Raw genomic sequence first — 23,240 nt, 5'->3', positions numbered from 1 at the left:
AGGACACTGAGGTAGGAAGGCACTTCTCAGTGGCCGGCGCAGCCGAGAAAGGGAGCTTTGCGCATGCGCTCGTTGCAGCGCATGCGTACAAGGGCGTGGCTTCCCGCCTAAACCGACACAGAACCAACCCTCGGGGAAGCCAGGGCCGAAAGTACTGAGGCAAAGAAAGGCCGTCTTCTTGGTGGTGGAGGAAAGCTTGGAGATGTGGGGCAGGGACAGTGGCTTCTTGCCCACCATGAAGAAGTTTGTTGCTAAAGAAGCTGGTGAAACTGGGCTGGGGTAGGGGACATTGAGGGAGTCTGGGTGGATCAGGCCTCAGGGTAGAGATAGGCCCAGGGACATTTGTACACGCCATAATGGAGAGGAGAGAAAACTGGGGAACCATTGAAACCTAGGTTCCTAGCAGGGTTGGAGGAAAGGACTGCCAGGAGGGTGAGGGTGGGCTGGGATTATGGACCAGGCTAGGGGAGCTAGGAGTACCCAGTAAACAGTGAATGGTTGGGAGGGATTGCATTTGGACATTGGACAGAAGTGTATCAGGGAAGGACAGAGATCCCTGGTTTTGACTATGTTCACAAGAAAGAGTTTAATTTAGGGAAGATCATTCCCTCTTTAAAACAACAGTTACTGGAAGGAGCTAATTTCTGGTGATATTAAAATTATTTCAAAATTGAAATTTAAAATTGCATTTAATAGTTGTGTTTCGTACATAATTCTGGGTATCTTTCCTCCCCACTTCATAAGTGTGCATGGATTGGTAGAGGCTGTGTGAGAAAATTCCTGGGCTATTTACTTGTATGGAGAAAAGTTTACTGTCTTTCAAGGAACTAGGAAAAAGTAAAGATTCAGGTGACTGTTTCTTAGTGAAATAATTTGGGGAAAGGATGTATTTGATCTGTGCAGTACTGCAGTTGTGAGTTTCATCAGGCCCTTAAAAAATTACTGGTCCAAATTATGCTGTGAACATGACATAGAATCCATGTTTACAAAGTTAGTATGAATAATAAGATATAAGATATCTATTTTGTATTGAGTGTACATTAAACTTAACGTAGTTTTGTTTCTTTGTGTTGTACTTTCATGTCCATGAGAAAGGGTCTCTGAAGTGGTTTGAGTAAGAATAGCCTTCATAGGCTTATATTTGAATGCTTAGTCACTAGGGATTTGAACGATTAGTCAGTAGGGAGTGCCACTATTAGGATTATAAGGATTAGGAAGTGTGGCCTTGTTGGAGAAAGTGTGACACTAGAGATGAGCTTTGAGGTTTGAAAAGCCCATGTCAGATCCAGTCCCCTACCCCGCCCCACCTGTGGATCAGGATATAACTCTCAGCTACTGCTCCATCAACCGCCTGCATGCCACCATGCTCCCCAACATGATGGAATAGATTAAACCTGTGCAACTGTACACAAACTCCCAATTAAGTATGTCCTTTTACAAGAGTTGCCTTGGTCATGGTGTCTCTTCACATCATAGAACAGTGACTAAGACAGTCTGCTTTCAGTCTGGTCTCTACTTGGGGGCTCTAAGGATCTTCCTGCCTCAGCCTCCTTAGGAGTAGCAGTAGAGGCCCATGCCACATCTGCCTGGTAGTATTTTGATATTATGTTAAATATATTTCATAAGGTGAGAAAGGGCTTATTTGTGTAGTCCTGGCAGTTCTAAAACTTACTCTGTAGACTCAGCTGGCCTTGAACTCAGAGATCCACCAGTTTCTGCCTCCCAAGTGATGGGATTAAAGGCACTGCCAGCAGCAGCAGCAGCAGCAGCGCCACCACCACCACCTGGTTCCACAGGGTTAAAATTGTATCTTTTTGTAAGATCCTTTTTAAAAAAAATATTAAAGGCAGGTTTATTGGGAAACTGTTCACTGGCCCAAAGGACTGAGGCCAGGGAAGTTGTCATAGGGATAAGGGGGTGAGGGGAAGAGAAAAAAAGAAAGGGCCCACTTGCAGAGAGAAGGGGGGGGTAGAGAGATAGATACACACACACACACACACACACACAGAGAGAGAGAGAGAGAGAGAGAGAGAGAGAGAGAGAGAGAGAGAGAGAGAATGAGAATGTAAAATCCTTTTTAAATGTGTGACCAGATAACTTAAAATTCTATCTGTAGCTCATTGGTTGTTGGTGATTTACATCAAGTTTAAATTAAAATGATGTGCTTATTTTTTTTAACCACATCCAGAACCTACATTATTAAACATTTTTTTAAAACCAGGAATGCCATTCTATAATGTTAACTTCAATATCTACTATCTTTTAAATCAGAAAACACATTTATGCATGTATTTTGTTTATTAACTCAAACATTGTACAAATTATTTGCTTTCACTTATAGTATTTTAAACAAGCTTCTTAGCTATGAAGAAATCTTTAAGGTGCTTCATTTGAAAAATTCCAACTGAAATAAAGATTAATATTTGTGCAAAAGCCCACCATAAAACATTTCTGTTGGTATCTTCACTGGTTATACGGAAATTTTCCTCACGGTCCTATTCAGAAAAGAAATAAAAAGTTTTAGTTTGTTAAAGTACTTTGTGATTTTTGAGGTGAAGTTTTTTGAATGTGTTGGTATTTTAATTTTATAAATTTGATGTAAAAAGTAGAATATCATTTTCTAAGATGTAATTATTATTTAGCCAACTGTTAGACAGCAGTTTAATAAAATATATTCTTTTATGTTGGTGTCCACTGCAGGAATTTGATCTATTACTTTATACAGTTTTTACCATCAAGGAAAACGGCTTTATGCCACACACTTGCCCTATTGAATTATCATCTCATCCTTAGTTTTCAGATAAAGAGACTGAGACTTGATTACAGCAAAGTAAGTGAATAGATTTGTGTCTATGTCTGGCCAGCATCCAGTGAGCACTGTGACTCAGGAAACACTTGATGTCGTAGGATTAAAACCGAGATCCTGAATGTGCACACCCTTGGGTCTCTACGAGTGTATGGAGCATGTCTGGAAGCATTCCTTTGCTTTATAAGCTCACAGCCTTTGTTACTGGATGAACACTTGGCTAGTAACTGGATGAGGAGGCAAATGAGCCTCAATTCCCTTTTCTAAAGGAACTCATGGGCCCCAGGGTGAAGAAAGGTTACTTCTCCCCACTCCTTCCACACCCACACAGTTTTAGCTTAGAAAGACTGAGGGACACGCAGTGTGTTCTTTTCTTGGTTCAAAGGTTTTGTTTGAGAAATGAATTTTTGACAAGAAGAGATAAACTAAGCTGAATAGACAGACCCTTTGATAGTCTTGTTCTTTGAGTATTTGCTCCATTTGTTCAATTAGATGTTGAAGCTTGAAGGTTACTTCATTAACTTTGTCCTTTGCTTGAACAATAGCTGCATCAAGGTCATGTTCTCCAACTCGAATATCTAAGTGGATGCGCTGTACAAACAGTAAAAAGGAGGAAACAAATCCTTGCATGCTTGAAATAAATTAGCTGTAGTCTTTTCTTTTCCTTTCTCTTTGTGCTATTGTCTTCTTGGTCTCTCTCACTCCTTTTCATGATGAGTAAGATGCTGCACCATCTTGATTTACTTTATTTTTTTTGCCCACACTATCACACTATTTCTCACTCTACTCAATAGTATTTCTTATAATAACAGTTAATTTTGTGGCAACCCATTGACCTTAACATATATTTATACCTTCATGAACATCAAATTTATTGTCATGCAGTGCCTCTGGTGTTGAGAAATTTATTATTGCTCTAGGGAAGTTTCTCTTTATATATAGATGAATTTTGTATACTGAAATACAAATGCTTTTCAGCTGTTCTTAACACATTTAGAAAATAGTGAATCACTCACGTATTGTGTAAGAGTTTTTGTTATTAAAATTCCACTATTAATTTGCCCTTCAGCCCTCACTTGTTTTCAAGCCTGAGTAATCACAGCTCTTTTAACCTTCCCTCACAACAATTATTTTTCAAACCCTTTAATCAACTTCATAGTTCCCTTTGAACACCTTCCAATCGCTCCAGATCCCTCTTTGGTTGTTGTACTGAGATCTGTACACATAACTTTAATAAGTTCCCAGTCAGCCTGAGTGTGATTGATTCTGCAAACCAATGCCATGGTTGAATAGTGATCTTGTGTTCAACAACAGGATACATAGGTGTATACTCACCAACTTACTCCCTCCAAATGACACAAACTGTGTAGAATTAGATTCTAAACAAATGATGTGTTCACCAGATGAATGTGAAGTAAAATAGAATGTCCCGTGTGCACCATACAACTTGGATAATAATACCTAAGGTTGAGAATGTCAACAGTTTATTATTCTCTATTTTTCATCTTTATTTTTAATAGGTATATTAAACTTATACAGTCCTAAGGAAAAAACAAAATGGTTAATAAACATGAAAAATACTCAGCTTTGTAAGTAACACAAATTCAAGTTATAGAAAAAAACATCCCTTGTTTATCCCGAGGTTGGTAATGATTTTAAAATTCTTGTGTGATATGGAGAAATAAATAGTCTCCAAACAGTGTTGGAAGGACTGAGCAACTAAACTGTTTTGGGTAACAGTTTTTCAATGTGCGTTAAAACTTACAAAATATATAGTCATTGACTCAGCAACCCTACCTATAGAAGAATATTTTATCAACATGTGAAAGTTATAAAGTTACACAGAATATTTACTGTGCTTCTTGTGATAGCAAGATTGTCACTTTGAAATAAGGAAAAGTCAACTAATATGTAACAGCAAAGGAAACTAAAATACAGGTATCTATACTAAAGATGTCCATGCACTAATGCAGGGTGTGTGTGAACCTTACTATCCTAGGATGTCTTCAAACTCTTAATCTACCTACCTCTGTCTCTGGAGTGTTGGGATTACAGATGCACTACCACACCCTTTATACCAATTTATAGAAGAAATTTTTATTGTATACTATTTTTATAAAAAGCATTGCTGTAAAAGCCCCCCCCCTCTCATATCAATTATAACAAGCAAAATCTTAACAAACTGAAAACCCCAGTTCTTAGATGGATTAGAGAATTGAATTCACACGATAAACTTCTCCACAAAACTAAAGAGATAGACGGACACAAAGAATCACAACTCACTAGAGAAAAAAATGCACAAGTAAAAAATAATCTATGGAAACTGGTACTACATTGCTTGTACCAGGTACATCATATCATATCTATATCTCTCTATCTTTATATATGCTGTACTGAAAGATGAAAATCATGTATGAAGAGAGTACAGCATATATGCAAGGATATTAGAATTAAGGATACTAGAATAATCAGATCAAGATTTTTATGCTAAAGGATTTCCAGGCCAGGAATTTTTGTAAAATCTGTGCCAAAGAATCTAATGGGAAAAGTAGATGAAAGAAAATGTGGGTCATTTTCATAGAGTTTCTATGAAAATAAATGATGAGACAGAATACACTGTAAAAAGAAAAAAAAGAAACAATGCCTGTTTTTAGGGTATTTATTAGTGGTTGGCCATTGCTGAAAAAAGATTCTTTGAATGTGAGAATAGACTGACTTCCAAAACCAAAAAACAAAAAGAAAAGTAAGTGGGACAGAATATCTAAGAACTGTGGTGGAAACTATAGAAACTTAACATTCATACTGGTGCTATCAGAAAGTGAGAGAGAAAGGAAAATAAATATTTAAAGTAGCACAGACAAACCTGAAGCAAACTTTGGAGAGTATTTGAAATAAAAATAAAAAATTCAAGTTAATGTCAGATAGATATCAGACGTGGTTGTAAGAATTCAGGAAACACCATGCAGCGTTAATGCCAATGGGAAAAAAAAAACAGTCACAACAAAGCTCCACCTATGTATCTCATATTACATAGAAGGGAACATTCACCTATAGAAGAGTAAAGATGCCTGACTTTTTGGAACCTATACAAGAGGAGAGTGAAGGTAATAGTGTGTCAGGAGGGAAGAACCCACCAACTTAGGTCTTTGCATTTTAAGAGTTGACCTTAAGGTCCTTAAGAGTTGACCAGAGATACTGTATTGGGAAAACAAGAATGGGGAGAATGTGTCAGCAGTAGAACTGCCTTCTCTGAAATGTTAAAGGAAATTCTCCAATAAGAACTATGATGACATAGGCCAGAAGATGAAATCTGCATAAAAAAGTAGTAGAAAATGGATCAGTGGAGGCATAATTAAAAACTTATTGTTCTTAATTTATTTAACCTAATAATTTATCCAAATATTTAGCAACAATTTACCTAATGATACTTTATGTATAAGTGAGATTATATAAAACCGGGATACTAATTAGGAATTCTTAGCTTATAAGCATTTCCACTTGATCTGTAAAGTAACAAATTAATATTTGAAGTAGACTTAGGTTTTTCTTATTGCCAATTCTAGGACAACTTGAGAAAATGAAAAAAAGTTCTGTTATTGATAGGCTTCAAAAAGGAGAGGAAGGACTTAAGAGATGGCTTGGCTGTTAAGAGTACTTATGGCTGTTTCAGAGGATCCAGATTCTGTTCCCAGCACCCACATAGTAGCTCACAACCATCTATAACTTCAGTTTCAAGGGTTTTGATATCTTCTTCTTGCCTCCAAAGGCATGAGGCATACAAACAGATAAAATACCCATGCACATTAATAAGCTAAAATTAAAAAAGAGAGGGGCTGACAACCGGTCAAAGAGCAGAGAATAATGTGAGTGGAATTCTCAGCCACAAATGGGACATCCCTTTCCCTCCAGACTCAGTGACCCCCAGCCCAAGAATGGATAAAGAAAATGTGGTACATTATTGGGAAAAATGACATTATGGAACTTATAGCCAAATGATGGTACTAGAAAATCATCCTGAGGGAGGCAACTCAGACCCAGAAAGACAAACATGGTATGTATTCACTTACAAGTGGATACTAGCTGGTAAGTGAAGGATAATCATACTACAATCTACAGACTCAGAGTGAGTAAGTAACAAGGATGTCTCAAGGGGGAGACACAAGGATCGCCTTGGGAAGGGGAATAGAATAGATTTTGCAGGTGGGCTTGGGGCAGGTGGGCATGGGAATAGAAGGGATCAGGTGGGGGAGGAAAGGATGGCTGTAGTAGGTCAGCATTTAGGGGGCAATGTGAAAACCTAGAGCAGTGAGAACTTCCTGGAACCTATGAGGGTGACCCTAGCAAGGACTCCTAGTAATGGAGCATGAACTGGCCATCTTCTGTAACCAAGTAAAGCTCCCATTGGTGGGACTGGGACACCAACACAGCCACAAAAAAAGCCACAAAAGCCACATTTGACCGGCACATGTCCTGCCTGCAAGATGTGCTAGGGTAATGGTAGTTCAGATCTTGATGGGAACAGATTCAGAGATTCACACCCAAACATCAGGCAGAGCTTGGGGAGCCCCACAGAAGAAAGGGAGGAAGGATTAGGAGCCAGAGAGGTTGAGTATATTAGGAGAACAAGGTCCACAGAATCAACTAAGGATCATAGGATCTTACAGAAACTGAAATGGCTATCACAGAACCTGCATGGATCTACATTAGTTTCTCTGCATACTGTGGGTATGCTTGGAGTTTTTGTGGGGCTCCTAACAGTGGGAGTAGGGGTGTCTCTGACTTTTTTTTCTGTTCTCAGGACCCTTTCTGATTACTGAGTTGTCTCTCCATCTTGATAAGAGGGTTAGAGCCTAGTCTTATTGCATCTTGTTTTATGATTGGTTGATATCCCTGAGAGGCATGCTCTTCTCTGAAGGGGAATAGAGTTGCAGTGGATCTGGGGGACAGGGGAGGTGGTGGTGAGGTCTGAGAGGAATGGTGGGAGGGGAGCCTGCAGTTGGGATGTATTGTATGAGAAAAGAATAAGAAAAAAGAAAAATGAAAAAAAAATACCACCCTCAAAATTCCCCAAACAAAAACAAATGCCACCACCATCACCCCACATGTCTAGGGGCCATCACGGAAGAGGAGGCAGAAGTCAGGATGAAAATAGGAGAACAGTGTTGTCTTGATACGGCAGAACTGTTTACTCATGAACTCACAGCAGCTATAATTGCATACATATGATCAGTACAATATCAAGTCAGTTGACATTCTAGCATGGAGTGGGGCTATTAATGGCTTTTAGGGGAGAGACAGTTTTCTTTATTGATGTGGATTATCCTAAACTCATGAGTATGTGGGTAGTGCGAATTGCATTCATTGGGTTATAGAAGAAAGAAGAAGGGAAAGGGAGGGGGGAGGGAGTAATGAAGGGGGAGGGAGAGGGAGAAAGGGGGAGGGGGAAAGAGAGGGGGGAAAGAGAGGGGGGGAAAGAGAGGGAAAGGGAGAGGGAGAGGGAGGGGGAGACGGAGAGGGAGAGGGAGAGGGAGAGGGGAGAGTAAACTTCTGAAAAAAACTAGACACAGGTTTTATACATTTTATAAGGCAATAAAAAGCTTATGGCCAATGATCTGAGGCAGGAAATAGAAGGTAGGAAATCCAGCCTGGATAGAGAGATTTCTGGGAAATAGGGGCTCAAGAGAGATTCAAGGGAGATGCTGAGGAAGACATTGAGGAAGAAGCAGGAGGGACTGAAGGAGAGGAGGCTAGAATAAAGCGGAGATTAGGAAACATATGTAACTAGCTTGTAGCTGAACTCAGGATAGACTGGGAGAGTCACCCCAGGAACTATGAGGAGACAAAAACTTTTAAGAAGCCCCTGCTGAGTAGAAAGACTGGTTCTTTAACCAGTACAGCCCTATAGACAAGCACTTCTCAAAGCAGTTTCCCAGTCAGGTGGAAGACTAAGAGAGAGTGAGGGAGGCCCAAACTGAGGGGGTTTATGCCGGCCTGACACATGCTGGCTAGATACATGGTGGAAGCCCGAGGACCCACCTTGCTTTGTGGATCCAAGAACACCTTCCTAGAGCAGAGAGAGCTTGGGAGCTGGAGAGGTTATAGTACAAGGTTAAAACACCTCTCCTGGTGAAGGAAGAGACAGAGCCATGGTGAATGAGGTCTGAGCTAAACAGAGAAGAGGGACTGAAAGAAGTTTACTAGACACAGGTTTTATACATTTTATAATAATTAACTCAGTGGATCCTAGATTTAAATGTAAAGTATGAAGCTTTAAAACTCATAAGAGATGAGCTAAAATGGAGTTGACCTTGTGTTCTAGTTAGCATTGTCAATTTGACACAGCCTAGAGTCACCTTAAAAAGGAGTCTCAATTGAGCAATTGTCTTTTTCAGGTCAGTCTGTAGGTATGTTTATGAGAGATTTTCTTGATCACTACTTGATGCAGGACTGCTGAGCTTACTATACATACTATCCAAACATCACCATACATATATGTATAATTCTGTTTTTATATGTATATGTATATTATATATATGTATATATACATATATATGTGTATATATGTATATGATATATGTATAATTCTGTTTTTAAATGTCTTCAAATTTTGATTTGATTGAAAAATTGATTGAAAAAGAATCTTGCCATGTGCTATATTTCTCTTAATATATCATTAAAAGGAAATGTTTATCAAATAGTCAACGTTATCTATCCATCTATCATCTATCTATCTATCTATCTATCTATCATGTATGTATGTATGTATGTATGTATCTATCTATCTATCTATCTATCTATCTATCATTCTACCTATTAACATGTATCTATTTTTGTGGCATGTGTGTGAAGATCAGAGGACAATTGGCCTGGCAGCCAGCGCCCTTTACCCACTGAGCTATCTCACAGGCCCACATTCTGCATTTTGTTCAGTTCTACATAAAAGACTGTAACTTCTGATTGATGCTCATGCAGAGCTTTTATAACTAGAAATAGGGACAATATAGAAGGGTATTTTACCTCATCATTGTAAGTTGTAACAGTCACAAACATTCCTAAGCCAGGAGCAGATTCAAGGAAGTCATGTCTACTTATGTCCCACTGCTGTATTTTGAATTTCCCTGTAACAAAATACAAAACGCTTATCAGAAGGCACAGAAAATATATAACTACCACTAAGTTAAATTAATTCATATTTAAAATTTTCTATATCAAAATGAGACCTTATATTAAAACAACAAACAAGCAAAAAAAAAAAAAAAGGGGGGGCTATGGAAGTAGCTCATTTGGTAACGTGCTTGCTGGTACAATAATGAAGACTTGGGTTTGCTCACTAGTATCCATGTTTAAAAAAAACATGTGGTAGTATATACTTATAATCCCAGTGCTTGGGTAGCAGAGACAGGAAACTCACTGACAAGGCAATGTCTCAAAACAAAAAACAAACAAAACAGGTGGACAATTCCCAAGCAAAAACTTAAGTTAAGGTTGATCTCTGATCTCCACACATATGACCACACACATACACACACACACACACACACACACACACACACACACACACACACACACACACACACGGAGTTTATGAAACATTTCTATGTAGAATATAAGCTCTGTGTTAGCCAATGTAGTATTCAGGTTTCTTCAGAGTAACAGAACTAATAGAATGAATCTCTTCTCTCTCTCTCTCTCTCTCTCTCTCTCTCTCTCTCTCTCTCTCTCTCTATATATATATATATATATATATATATATATATATATATATATATATATATATATCTCATTTGCTCAATTAGTTATCAGTAGGGAAGGGGTCAGCACATTTTGGTGATGTTATCCCTGGGCTGGTAGGCCTGGGTTCTATTAGAAGGCAAGCTGAGCAAGCCAGGTGAAGCAGGCCAGCAAGCAGTACCTCACCATGACTTCTGCAGCAGCTGCTGCCTCAAGGATTCTGTTTGTGTTTTTGTCCTGACTTCCTTCAATAATCAATAAGCAGCAATATGGAAGTGTAAGCTAAATAAACCCTTTTCTCCCCACCTTGCTTTTTGGTCAAGGTGCTTTATCAAAGCAATAAAAACCTTAACTAAGATAAATCCCCTTGTGGGACACCAGAAGGAAAGTTCCCCAAGATGAGAAACTTGCAGCCCACACTTGGTTCCTGCTTGTACTTCAGGGTCTTCAGGCTTAGGAAGCTTTTTCACAATACTGTCCTCCTTCCATCCCTCCTTAAGTTTGTTAACTATATGTGTAATATATGCTCAATACTCTTTTGAATGGTTCATTCCAATGTGTTATTTAAGAATTATTATTAATGAATCAGAATAGGATAGGGTAAATAGCTCCTACTCTTCTCTTCTTGTCAGTTCCAACTCAAACCCTAGAAAAGATATGAAGCAACCAAAGACTAAAAACCAAAGAAAGGCGGTGAACTGGTTCAGGACCTCAGGACTCAGCACAACTCAACAACTGTTTTATTTTTCCATTCTTACATATTCTAGTCTATATATAAAATATTTGTATTTTGCAAGAAAGGAGGAAAGGAGGTGAGGAGGTGTCTCTCTAAAGAATGAAATCCCTTTGATGCTACGTGACCTGGTTCAAAGAGCTGTCTGAAGGAAATTGCATTCTGTATGCTGGCTGCTTCAGCTGTGAGGAGGTTGGGGTGGAGCCCTAGAAAGATACCTACCCCACACTAAATAAACAACATAGGACAACTTTTCTCTGCATAAAGAATTAGGAGGATTCTGAAGAGGAGAGAGTTGGAGGAAAAGATCCAAGCTGGGTGTTAGGCCCTGGCCATGCATTACAATAGTCCATACATCAAACTAAGATTCATATTTCTAATCTAAGTTGTTAAGTAGGAATAAGAGTCATAGTATAATATTTAAAATGCCCAAAGTATAACTGAGAGTTGCTCACCTTTGTAAAGAACAAGGAAAATTTCAACTTGATTGAGAGAAGACAATTCTTTAACACTACTACCAAGATGACACAGTTGTCTCAATAATCTGACAAAAAATTTTAAAGCATCTGTCATAAAACACTTTCAAACAGCAGTATGAATACTCATGAAATCGATTAAAAATAGAAGTTATGAGAACAAAATGAACACATTAGAACAAGAAAATACAGTATTTAAGTCTAGAAAACAATCCTGCCTTGCTGAATAGACTCAACAAAAGAGTAAAGATGAGTGGGAAGAATGTGAAGCAAAACTAATCAGTGGAAACAATCAAGCCTGAACGATTGAGGAGAATGGTGTTTTAATAGACCCTCATGGACTACAAAACATTAAAAGTCTAAAATTTGTGGAGTTCCAGGGGAAAAGAAAAAGACTGTTAGGCTAGAAAAAAATGGAGAAAATAATGATGAAAAACTCCTCAAATATTGTAAAAGACATGAATGTAACACATTCAAGCTCAGCACACCCCAGCAGGATAAACCTCTAGAAGAATCCATCTCCATGTACATCACAATCAATTTCCAAAATTAAAGACCAGAAAAAAACCCTGAGAAATATTAGGAGAGAAGTAGTTAATGACTTACAGTCAGTGACAATGAATGACATCAGGAGCAGAAACACCAGTAGGTGGTGCCACATGCTTCAATGAAAAAATGCTAATCATAATCTTTTGTTAAACAAAACATTCTTGAGGATATTCTTAGATCAATGGAAATTTAAGATTAAGAAACTCAATAATAGAGGTAAAAGAATAACAGAAGCCATCTAGGAAAGGCAATGGCAGGCAAGTGAGTTTCGTGGAGATGGCCCACCCTTCTGCATGGCTGCAGTGGGTGCACTCTGGTGAGGCACAGCTCCAGAGACTTTGTCCCAGGATTGCTTCTCACTGCTGATATGCCCTTCCTGCCATTACTACATGGCCTAATGATTCCTGGGCATCAGCCCATACTACTGGGCAAATTTCCTGCAGATTAACATGAAGATGAACTTTCATGAATTAATGCTGTTTAGATGAGTTAGTGACTTTATAGAATTCTTGATTTTATTCAAATACTTTTAGGAAGAAAGTTTAAGGAAGTAGTTTTGGTTGTTTTGCCAGAAAGATGTAATAAAGCTAGAATCAAGAATAGAATGTGCCCCCTCCTCATAGAATAGTAAGTAAAGGCTGCATAATAAGCAATACAATGGAGCTTTTATAAATTTCACTATGAAGAGAAATAGGCTTGGGACAAGTTTGTTATCAAGGAAAAACATTCTAGGTCACATCCAAGGATGAGGTCATGAGATGCATTGTGATAAAGCACATGAAACAGTTGCTTTGAACTTATATAAGGAAACACTGCTTCAAACTTACTACCAACATCCTTCTCTAACTCCTCTTTTGTGTAACATTTTATCTATGAGGTAATTTTATAAATACTTTGTGTCTAAGAAGGTATAAAATGCTAAGAGAAAAAAATAAAGTGTCATTGTTGGGGCTCTGCTCCATCCACAAAATGTGTGTGTGTGTGTGTGTGTGTGTGTGTGTGTGTATGTGCATACACGCATACATATGTATGTAGCTATATATGTGTGTATAAGCATGCATGTGCCCTTGTGAAATTGATAAAACAAGTGGTTGGGCCTGGTCAGTGTGTCTGTCTTTCTTTCTTTCTTTCTTTCTTTCTTTCTTTCTTTCTTTCTTTCTTTCTTTCTTTCTTTCTTTCTTTCCTTCTCTCTGTCTCTCTTTCTCTCTCTCTTCCTTCCTTCCCCTATATTTCTCTGTGAACTCTCTCTCTCTCTCTCTCTCTCTCTCTCTCTCTCTCTCTCTCTCTCCCTTCCTTCTTTCCTTCCTCCATATTTCTCTGTGAAATTGCCTAGAGTCATCACTTTTTGGCCCCAGAATAGCAAAAGAGAATTAAATTTCCAGAAGCCTCCAGAACAGTGAGAGTTAAATTGCCAGAAACCATCAGCTTCTCACCCCCTGAACAGTAAGAGAGAGTTAAAGGCCAGAGGCCATCAGTCTTTAGCCTTGGTCAGATGCTGTGTTCCACCTTAGTACCTGACCTTGTTGGGGCAGGATCCCTGGCAAAAGAAATATTAACCAGGCATGGTAGTATACACCTTTAGTCTCGTTATGTATCTTTGGCTGTCTTTGAATACACTGTGTAGACTAGGCCAGCCTCACAGAGATCTGCCTGTCTCTGTCTCCTGAGTTCTGGGCCCACACCATCACACCTGCAATTCTCCACTTGTTAAAGTGACAGTTTAACGTGGCTAACATTTGAGAGCAAAAATGTTAACAATGCTGTGCCTTTCAGTGTAGATGGAGATAATACTTAAGACAATTACAAATGGTAGAGCTAAGGTTTTATGTTCCTTTTAAAATGGTAAAGTAGTTAGACTAGGAGATACAAATAAGTAATAAAACTGTAGAAACAATATAGTGAAAAACACTATAGATAAGGTGGAAAAATATAAAACATTCAAGCAACCCACAGGCATATAGGAAATGGGAACCAAAAGACAAAAAAAGAACGTGAAAGTAATGAAATGTCAGGCATAATTTCTGCTATTAATAATTACCTGGTATGTAATAGAGTCTAAACAAGGATCAGACAAAGATTGTAGGAATGGACTTTAAAAACCCAATTATAATGCAGTCTACGAGAAGATAATTTTGAACATAGTGTTCTTGGTAGGTTAAGAAGTAAAAGATAAGCCATTCTGGCATGATTTAATAAAGGGTGGGATAGCTCAGATAAAGTGGATATTAGAGCAAAAACTTACTAGGGATAAGAGACATCAAGGGACATAACCTCCATAAGCTCACCAAATGGTAGTGCTTCCAAACACAGGGGGTAAAGGAAATAGAGCCTAAATATGAACTAAACAACTTTGTGTTACTGATGCTTCCACAGCTCTCTAAGTATCTCATATATCTGGACATAAAATCAACAAGGACACAGAAGAACAGCAGCACCCACAGACCCTCCTGACACGTGTGGATCACTGTGTGATACAACAGCGGGACACATTATTTTTCAAGTACATTGGAACATTGAACAGTTTAGGCAGTAGGGCCCAAAAGGTGACAAAGCACTTTTGCTTAGGTAGTTGAAGGCTCCTGGAGAAAAACAAAATCATTTATTGAATGAGGACAATAACTTTCCAAATACATGACTACTAGAAATCCGTTGTGTGTTTGCCATTCTCAGAAACATCTGGTTCTTGATGCATCTTTCCTGCTGAGGTTCTCCCAGTGCCTTGCTGTGTAAGGAATCAGGGTCTCCATTTTTTTCTATCACCAGACCCTTTCCCCTTGTGGCATGCTGGGTTGGTTTGAGTGCCACTGTTCTGTCAGTGGCCACAACTTATTTTTGTAGAACTTTAAAATTTTTATTCCAACAACAGCTTGCATGAAACTGTTCTTGTCAGTATGTTTGTTTTTGTGTATGCCTTTTGTAATAAAATTTGCATTCATCTACATCCTTTGAGGTGTTAGAGAGCAAGAGACATTTTATTCCTCTTTTTAAAAATAATTTCCAGGCCTAGAAATAATGTAATAAGCCTAGAATCGTGTTTAGCTACATGATTGATGTTCACTAAAGTGTATGCTAAATTGGAGATTTTGAATTGATGAACACAAGTGTGATCCTCCTTTTAAAATTCCAGTATACCAGTAATATTGCATTACCAGAAGTGATGGGTATTGTCTGCTTGCCTTTGTCCAGATTCCTTTAGCCTTAAGTATATGTCCATTCTATGCCTCAGGCAATCAGGAAAAACAAAGGGAGGTGTTATGCCCCATTTGGCTAGGAGATGTCAGAATGGAAACATTAATTAGAGGAGGAGTAAGCTTGGGCGAGGGGTCAGTGCAGACTGAGGGAACAACTCCTTCCACAGACTTTCACCTCTGGGACAAGGTGCTTTGCCACTATGCTCACAGCATGGCAAGATCTTCAAAACACGTGGAGTAAAAGAAAGAGTTTCCCATGGCTCTTCAACTTTTTTTCTGGTCTCACATTCGTTTGTGTTGAGGGCTATTCTACATTGGTAATACAGTCTCCTTTACTAATCTCTTCTTGCTGTTTTCTATGGAATCCACTCAGTAAATTACTAGTGTCAGATATTGTATTTTCAAGTTCTTGTATGCATATTTGTTTTTTTAAGATTCCAATAGTTAAAATTCTTAATTTTGTCCATGCATTTACCTATCTTCTTTTTGATTGTTGAATGCTGTGAACAATGGCACCTAAGGTTCTCTGTAAAGCCCTCTTTCAGTACTTTGGGTTATAAACCTAGGAGTGGAATTTCTGGGTCATATGTTGGTAGTTATCCCATGTTCCTATGCTCCCCTATGAATTCAGGATGAGTGTTAGTGGATGTGAATTTTCTTCTCAGTATCTCTTCTTCTTCCTTGGAGCCTTTCGTCAGCAAATCACCGATACTTGAGTCCTTGAATCACACTCTACTTCAAAGAGCTCCAAATCTAGGGCGCTGCTGGGTGCAGTGATATCTCCAACAGAATCCGGAATGAGGTCTGTCCTACTGGAGGTTGAGCCATAGTTATTTAACATGCTATTCTTCTCTTGTTTCATGGTCTGTAATAAGACTTGTACTTAAAAGCCATGTTGTAGTTATGCAGAGGGATAGGATACTATCAAAAGCCCTTTCAAAGGAAAGGAATATTCAGATGTTCTCCATGCCCAGCAGTATTTTTTCTTTAGTAGTCTGTATTTTCAAGTGACCACTAGTCTTCCCAACAAGTCTTCTTGTCTCCCAGTCTTTCCTTTTCACAAGGGACTAGCTACTTCATTTTTAGAAAATGAAACGGGAGAAGGCTCAGTGGTTAAGAGCTCTTGCTTGCATTTCTGGAGTACTGGAGTTTACTTCCCAGCACCGACATCAGGTAGCTTACACCTGCCTGCAACTGTAGCTCCTAATGATCTGATACCTTCTTCTGGCCACAGCAGAGAACCACAGTCATGTGTGTATACCACTTCCTCCAACAAACACAGAGAATAAAAAAAAACAAACCATTTTATTTTTTAAAGTAATAAAAATGAGAGAAGATCTCCAAGGAGCTTACCGGGCCTGACGAATACCCTGGCTTCCATATGTACCATTAAAGATGTTGTCACTTCCTGTCCACACAGAACTATCTGTAATTTATTGTTAAGGGGCACTGCTAAGTAAAATTAAGGGAAGCAAGTTTGAATACACAGAATGTATCATAGCAGTTTCCAGCCAAGGCTTTCTTAGGCTGGGCTTGCTGTAGTTCCTTCAGTTGTCAAGTCCTGTATGGTCCCTATTTCCACTCCCAGCATAGGCTTGTGCTCCTCAAACAACTCCTTTCCATTCCTTCAGGGGTTAGAGCTGAAGTCCTGCCTGCTTCTCCATCATGCTTAGAGCAGAAACTCAGAAGCCGCGTTTGTAACATTAGAGACAAAGTTCATGGAGTGGGAGTCAACCTTGACAAAACACCTGCAACGAGTCAGGGACATACCAGGTGCTCTTCTTCCCAGGAACCCTTTGTCCCCTGATAACTGAAATGGCTCAGAGTCACCAGCTATTAGACAGTCAAAGGGACTTTAAAGCATTTTCTCTGTCTGTAAGGTGGTAGACTTTGCAGTTCCTTTGTGGTCCATGTTTAGCCTTAATGAGAAAAACATCTTTTGACCACTGGCTCTGAGGTCATCTACTGAACTTTCTGGATGGGTGCAATTCCATGAGACTACCAGTGTTAAGAAATGGATGGAGACACAGCACACAGCTCATATGTGCTCTTGCTGTACCTATGGGACCTTGGGACATAGGCCAAGGTTTCACAGATTCCAGGTCATTTTAGATGTGCATTTGTATTTTACTCTTAACTTCAACATTACTATGGGAGTTTATGTTTAATTATCACTTCTTTCCATGGTGTGTTTGATACTGCCTTTGTGATCACGTATACACCATGGAAAGCTGAGGATTACCACTGGCTCTGTAGGATGTTCAGTTCAGTGGAGCAAGGATGTGAGAACAGAGTCTTTGTTGACAACAGGGAACCAACATAGGCATGAGTCTAGTGAACGGTCCTTGTGTATTCACACAGCAAATGGAACTAAAACCTGATTTGGCTTTGAACAGAATTTAAAGGAGCACATAACATTCATAACAAAAAATAAACACAATAAAATCTTATCACTCAGGACATTTAAAAAAAAACAAATGTTCAGAATTATATCAGTACACTATCTGGAATATCTAGAAATGCAATGGTGACTAAAAAGAAGGCTCTGGTGCTGGGCCTTTGTCACTTGGGTTGTGGTGCCCTGGGTGTGGCTTCCCACATCACCCTCCTCTGAGCACGCTGGGGTCTTTCAGTTTCATCAGGTCACACACCTCTTTTCATAATGCATCTAATTACTTTCCATGTGGGCTTCAGGTACGAGAATGTTCACCTGCCTGGCTCCTCCATGTCTCTCACAGTCTTTTCTGGTCTTTCATTACTTTTTTTGTCGAGGCCTCTTCTGGCTTGGTAACCCAGTTTCCTTCACTTATTTCTTTTTTCTCCTCATGTTCTATTGAATCCACTCCATGAGTTCCTAGTTTCAGATATTGTAGTTTCTGATTCTTGTATGTACATTTGTGTATGTGTGTTTTTTTAAAGATTCTAATAGGTAAACTCCCATTTTTTTATGTTTCCCTATTTTCTTTCAAAAATTACTTAAGTCCCTTTCTGAATTGTCTGTGGATGCCTTTCTATTGCCTGTTTGTCTGTGGGGTCTTGTAATTTGATGTTTTTCAAAACATGCTACCTGACACATTTCAAAATTTTTTACAGCTGAAGTTGAGTATAAGAAACTACAACCCCTTGTGTTCCCATGAGGAGAGCAACAATACCAACCAACCAGAGCTCCCAGGGTCTAAACCACCAGCCTGGGAGCACATAGGGATGGACCCATGGCTCCAGCTGTATATGTTTACCCTTGTCGGGCATAGGTGGGAGAGGAGATCCTTGGTCCCATGAAGGCTAGATGCTGAGTGTGGGGGGAATTCAAGGGTGGGGAGGTGGGAGTTGAAGGGGGTGTAGATGGGGGCACATCCTCATAGAAGCAGGAGGGGGGATGGAATAGGGGGTTCCTGGGTGAGAGGGGGTGTAGGGTAAGGGGATAACATCTGAAATGTAAATAAAATATCCAATAAAAATTAAAACAAACAAACAAACAAGCAAACAAACAAACAAACAGAAACTACAACTCCAGTGGAAGAACAACACTGGCTAGCCTGACCACCCAGTTCTCCCAGAGACTAGACCACCAACCAAGGAGTGAACCAAAAGGGATCTTTGGCTCCAGATATGTATGTATCAGAGGATGGCCTTGCCAGACAGCAAGGAGAGGAGAGGATCTTGATCCCGAGGAGGTTTGATGCTCCAGAGTAGGGGGATGCTGGAATGGTGGGGCAGGAAAGTGTGGGTGGGTGGAGGACTCTCACGTAGGCAAAAGGGAGGAGGGAGAACAGATGTGGGATGGGATGGTGGAGGAGTAACCAGGAAGTGGAATATCATGGGATGGGGGGTGGGTAGAGAGGGAAACAGTGAAATGGGATATCATTTGAGATGTAAACAAATGGAATGATTAATAAAAATTAAAAAAAATTAAGAAACTGAACTTAGGTGGCTGGGGAGATGGCTCAGCGGCTAAGAGACTCTTTCAGAGGTCCTAAGTTCAATTCCCAGCAACCACATGGTGGCTCGTAACCATCTATAATGGGATCCGATGCCCTCTTCTGGTGTGTCTGAAGATGGCGACAGTGAACTCACATATATAAAATAAATAAATCTTAAAGAAAACACTGTTAAAATATAAATACTGAAGTTAGTCTGCATAGCTTCGTGGAATGATACCTGCAGGGACCATAGTTGTGAAATGAGAGGTTTGAAGGCATTGGAGCTGAGTTCAGCTAGAGCTTGAGAAGAGCCATCCACTATGAAAAAGAGGGGCTGTGTGACTTCTCCTCATGCAGCTGTAAGAGCACTGTGCAGTCACACTGGTCTTCCTTCTTTAACAACTCCAGGAGCCCAGTGGCTTTTCAGCTCCATGCCACCAATATACACCAATATACAGACCATGTGTCTCTCTTATTCCTCTTTTGCTCCTTGACTTATAAATTTGAAAATTTGAGAGTTACCAGGAAAATCATCATCTGCACTAGGATTTACCCAGTTATCCAGGTTCTCACTGAGGACACACTGGTGTCTCCTGTGTGCTAGGCCCATATCCTCATAATCCAAAGAAGTATGTTCTGTTATATCATCTCCAATGTTTTTTACAAGCACAGAAACAGAGGTAGAGCTAGAGGGCACAGTGGGAGGTATCAGGGCTCAGATTTGAACTCAGGATGTTTTTCAAACACTCCAGCATCAAAAACGATTCTACCCTCAGTGACTGACAGCATGGAGGGCTGCAGTACTACTCAGTTTCCCACTATACTACATATAGATTCTACAATGCACCTTTCCATTTTGCTTGCTGCAAGCTCTGCCTTACATGCTTGTTGAATTTATTTAAAAATTTCAAAACAAATTCTCATTCTTGATATTAGAACACTGAATAATGGTCAAGATGAACTGAAATAATTCAATATTAATCAATGAAAGACATAATCAGTATTAGTGATGAATCATGTTACATTTAACTTGTACTTTCTCCTTGCATTAAAAATTAGAGAATTTGATATTGATTCTGACTTACATGTTAGAAAAATTGTAGGATTTTTAATATGATGGTGAAACTAATGAGTGCATACATCTTCCTCAGAAGATGGGTGAAGCTCAGCTATGTAGTAATGTGTTTGTATCTGGGAGCATAAGGAAATCGCTGTGATAACAGTGTGGTTAGCACAGTCAGGTTCTGTAGGGTAGGACTTCCTCATGGTACTCTCTCCCCAGAGTTTTATTGAGTTCAGGAAATTTGATGTATTTAGACTCAGGCTATGTGTCCTAGAGTTGTCAGAAATCCTCACATATTTAATCATATTTAATGCATATTTAATCATAATTAATTCAAGTGACCTCAGAGATTTTCTACTTGAGGAAATATGACAGCCCCCAAACAAATCAAGGTTATATTCTGAGGTGTCAGAAATAGGCTTCCTGTTCTATGAATTATAAATTTCATCTTCAAGGAAATTTTCATGTCAGTTTTACTTAACTCAAAAAATATCAGAGAAAAAGCGATTTAGCATTATAATCACAGCTGAATAATACAGACCTCTGTATGTTAGCATCACAGCATAAAATGACATTGTTTCTCAACAATGCCAGTAGAAAAATCTGTCTTACCCACCTGTTATCAATGTGTCACTTGGAATGTCTTCAATTATACATTTCTCCTCTCGCTCTCCAGCATGGAAATAAAAAGCAGCTGAAAATGAAAAGCTAAAACATAAAAGAATTGTCTGAATTTGCATCTCTACAGCATTAGCTACTCTGAGGCCCTTTCTTTGAAATGGAGCAGTTACAAGTGACTGTTTATTAGGTGTTTGCACTTCACTGTAATTTTCTAAAATTGATTTTTGTGAGAAGTGACATTTGGTGCCTACACCTAGGCAGATATGTGCTGCAAACTCCAATGAACCAGATTTATAAAACACTTAGAACTTGGAGTATTTTCTGAGATAATGATGACAGAGTTCCTTTCACTCTCCTTTGTTTTTAAAGATGTTATTATAGAGTGATAGTTATTGCCAGGGCAGTAAGTTGAAAGAAACAATTCAATGTATCCTTTTACAAAATTTTCCCTCATCCAAGGCTCAGGGAAAAGTGAAGAAGACTGTGGGAAAGATCTTGAGAGTCAAGGAATGAGGAAGTAGGCTGGGAACATGTATCTTCTAGGAATGCCATTGGTAGACCATGCAGTCTTACCAATATGACCCGCAAAATATGATCTGAAGAAGGATCACTGCACTGTGCAGTGGAAGAAAGAAAGCTTGCAAAGCTTCTAGCCTACACAGCCATTTACAGGAAACCGTAAATCTGGGAATGGAGGAGGTTGTCATAGCCAGGGAAGGGAACACATATTGGCCAGGTAGTACCAAATAACAACCATCAGAACATAAATACATGCAATTTTACATGGTCTCTACAATTTATATTTTAAAATGTATATATACATATATACAAATGCATTTATGCATTCAGTAAGCATTAATGAAGTAAGATGCCATGTGCATTTTGAGAGTGTGGGGAGAGGGTACAAGTGGTGTTTTGGAGATGGGAAATACAAAGAAAAATGAATTAAATTATACCATTAAAAAGAAACTACAAAATAACAGTTAAAAAATTAAAAGCAACAAACTTTGAGAGAAAATGTCACTGATCTTCAACAACTCATGTTCAGAAATAATAATGTGTATGTGTTTGTATGTGTGTCTTTGTGTGTAATATTAACCCAAATAATCCTTAGCTACTTCTATTTTGATAAAATTTATAATGAGATCCTTCATCTAGAGTGATTTATATATTCACAGACTTCACTGACTTTATTGTGATAAAGGTCTTGTGTGTGACTTTTTTCCACTATGAATTTTTCTCCCTGAATGAAACATTCATTTCATAATGAAATGGTATGTTTTAATATAAAGTTCAAGAGCCTTATACAGCAGGCACTTACTGAACCCTGTAGTCTTTTTTATATACTGTACTCTTCTTCTTAGTATGTTCTCTGATATTCTGAATATCTTCATAGTACATTACAAAGATATTATGAAATCTCAGGCCTCTTTGAAGGCCATCAACAGCATGCAGTGCTGTGACTATGCTCCATGCTGCACTAACATTCAATCTTTTTTTTTTTAAATCAGTGCTTTTTATTGCATCTATGATATTCCAAATCCCAACCAAGGCAATTTATCATTTAGGTGATGTCTTAGATTCTGTTGCTGTAACAAGACACCATGGTCAAAGGAACCATGTGAGAAAAGCCTTATTCCCCTATGTACCTTGGTCACAGTTAATTGAATGAATTCAAGACAAGAACTTGGATGCAGACACTCAATGAGAGCACATGGAATAATGCTGATTACTGGCTTCATGTCCATGCTGTCTACAGTCCTCTTTCTTATAACTCCCAGAACAATTTGCCTAGAGGTGGCACTGTCCACAAGCAGTAGTATAACTTTATATTAAACATTAATTAGGAACATGGCTTACACACATACCTACAGGTCAAAGTTATAGTGGCCAGTCATCAATTGAGATTCCTTATTCTCAATGTTTAGGTTTGTGTACACATGAATGAGACCATTTCCCACTAACACTTAATAACTGGCATTACATTAGGCAGTGCTATGCTGCCCTACATTGTAAGTACTAAGTTTGTATATTCCGTATTTTTTTGTATGATTTAGTAGTATTTTTGTTAAGACAAAGCAAAAAGATAAGTTGAATACAATCTAACATTTAAAAACTACTAAAGATTCAATAAAGCAATTTATCTTTAT

General features: G+C 38.8%; 1 protein-coding gene across 1 annotated transcript; it reads right to left on the bottom strand.

Moving 5' to 3' along the window:
• Positions 1 to 2,291: 2,291 nt before the first annotated feature.
• On the bottom strand, positions 2,292 to 21,255 carry LOC117713061 (transmembrane emp24 domain-containing protein 11). Its single transcript, XM_034509374.2, has 5 exons — positions 21,086 to 21,255; positions 9,824 to 9,924; positions 4,142 to 4,267; positions 3,251 to 3,397; positions 2,292 to 2,495 (listed from the first exon to the last, which is right to left on the bottom strand). The coding sequence occupies exons 1-5, from the start codon at positions 21,207 to 21,209 to the stop codon at positions 2,346 to 2,348; spliced, it is 648 nt and encodes a 215-aa protein (XP_034365265.1). The 5' UTR covers positions 21,210 to 21,255; the 3' UTR covers positions 2,292 to 2,345.
• Between the last annotated feature and the right edge of the window lie 1,985 nt (positions 21,256 to 23,240).

The sequence above is a fragment of the Arvicanthis niloticus genome, chromosome 7, assembly GCF_011762505.2.
Source record: "Arvicanthis niloticus isolate mArvNil1 chromosome 7, mArvNil1.pat.X, whole genome shotgun sequence".
NCBI classification, from domain to species: domain Eukaryota; kingdom Metazoa; phylum Chordata; class Mammalia; order Rodentia; family Muridae; genus Arvicanthis; species Arvicanthis niloticus.
The sequence above is the reverse complement of the archived record's forward strand: the minus strand, read 5'-3'. Positions and strand labels throughout refer to the sequence as shown.

Bases quoted from the DNA above. Each gene is read 5' to 3' on its own strand.
- LOC117713061 (XM_034509374.2), bottom strand. From the start codon at position 21,209: ATGCAAATTCAGACAATTCTTTTATGTTTTAGCTTTTCATTTTCAGCT. The intron at 9,925-21,085 runs GTGGGTAAGACA...ATTTTGTTACAG, and splicing joins AAGTGACACATTGATAACAG to GGAAATTCAAAATACAGCAG. The intron at 3,398-4,141 runs GTGAGTATACAC...CTGTTTGTACAG, and splicing joins CATTTGGAGGGAGTAAGTTG to CGCATCCACTTAGATATTCG.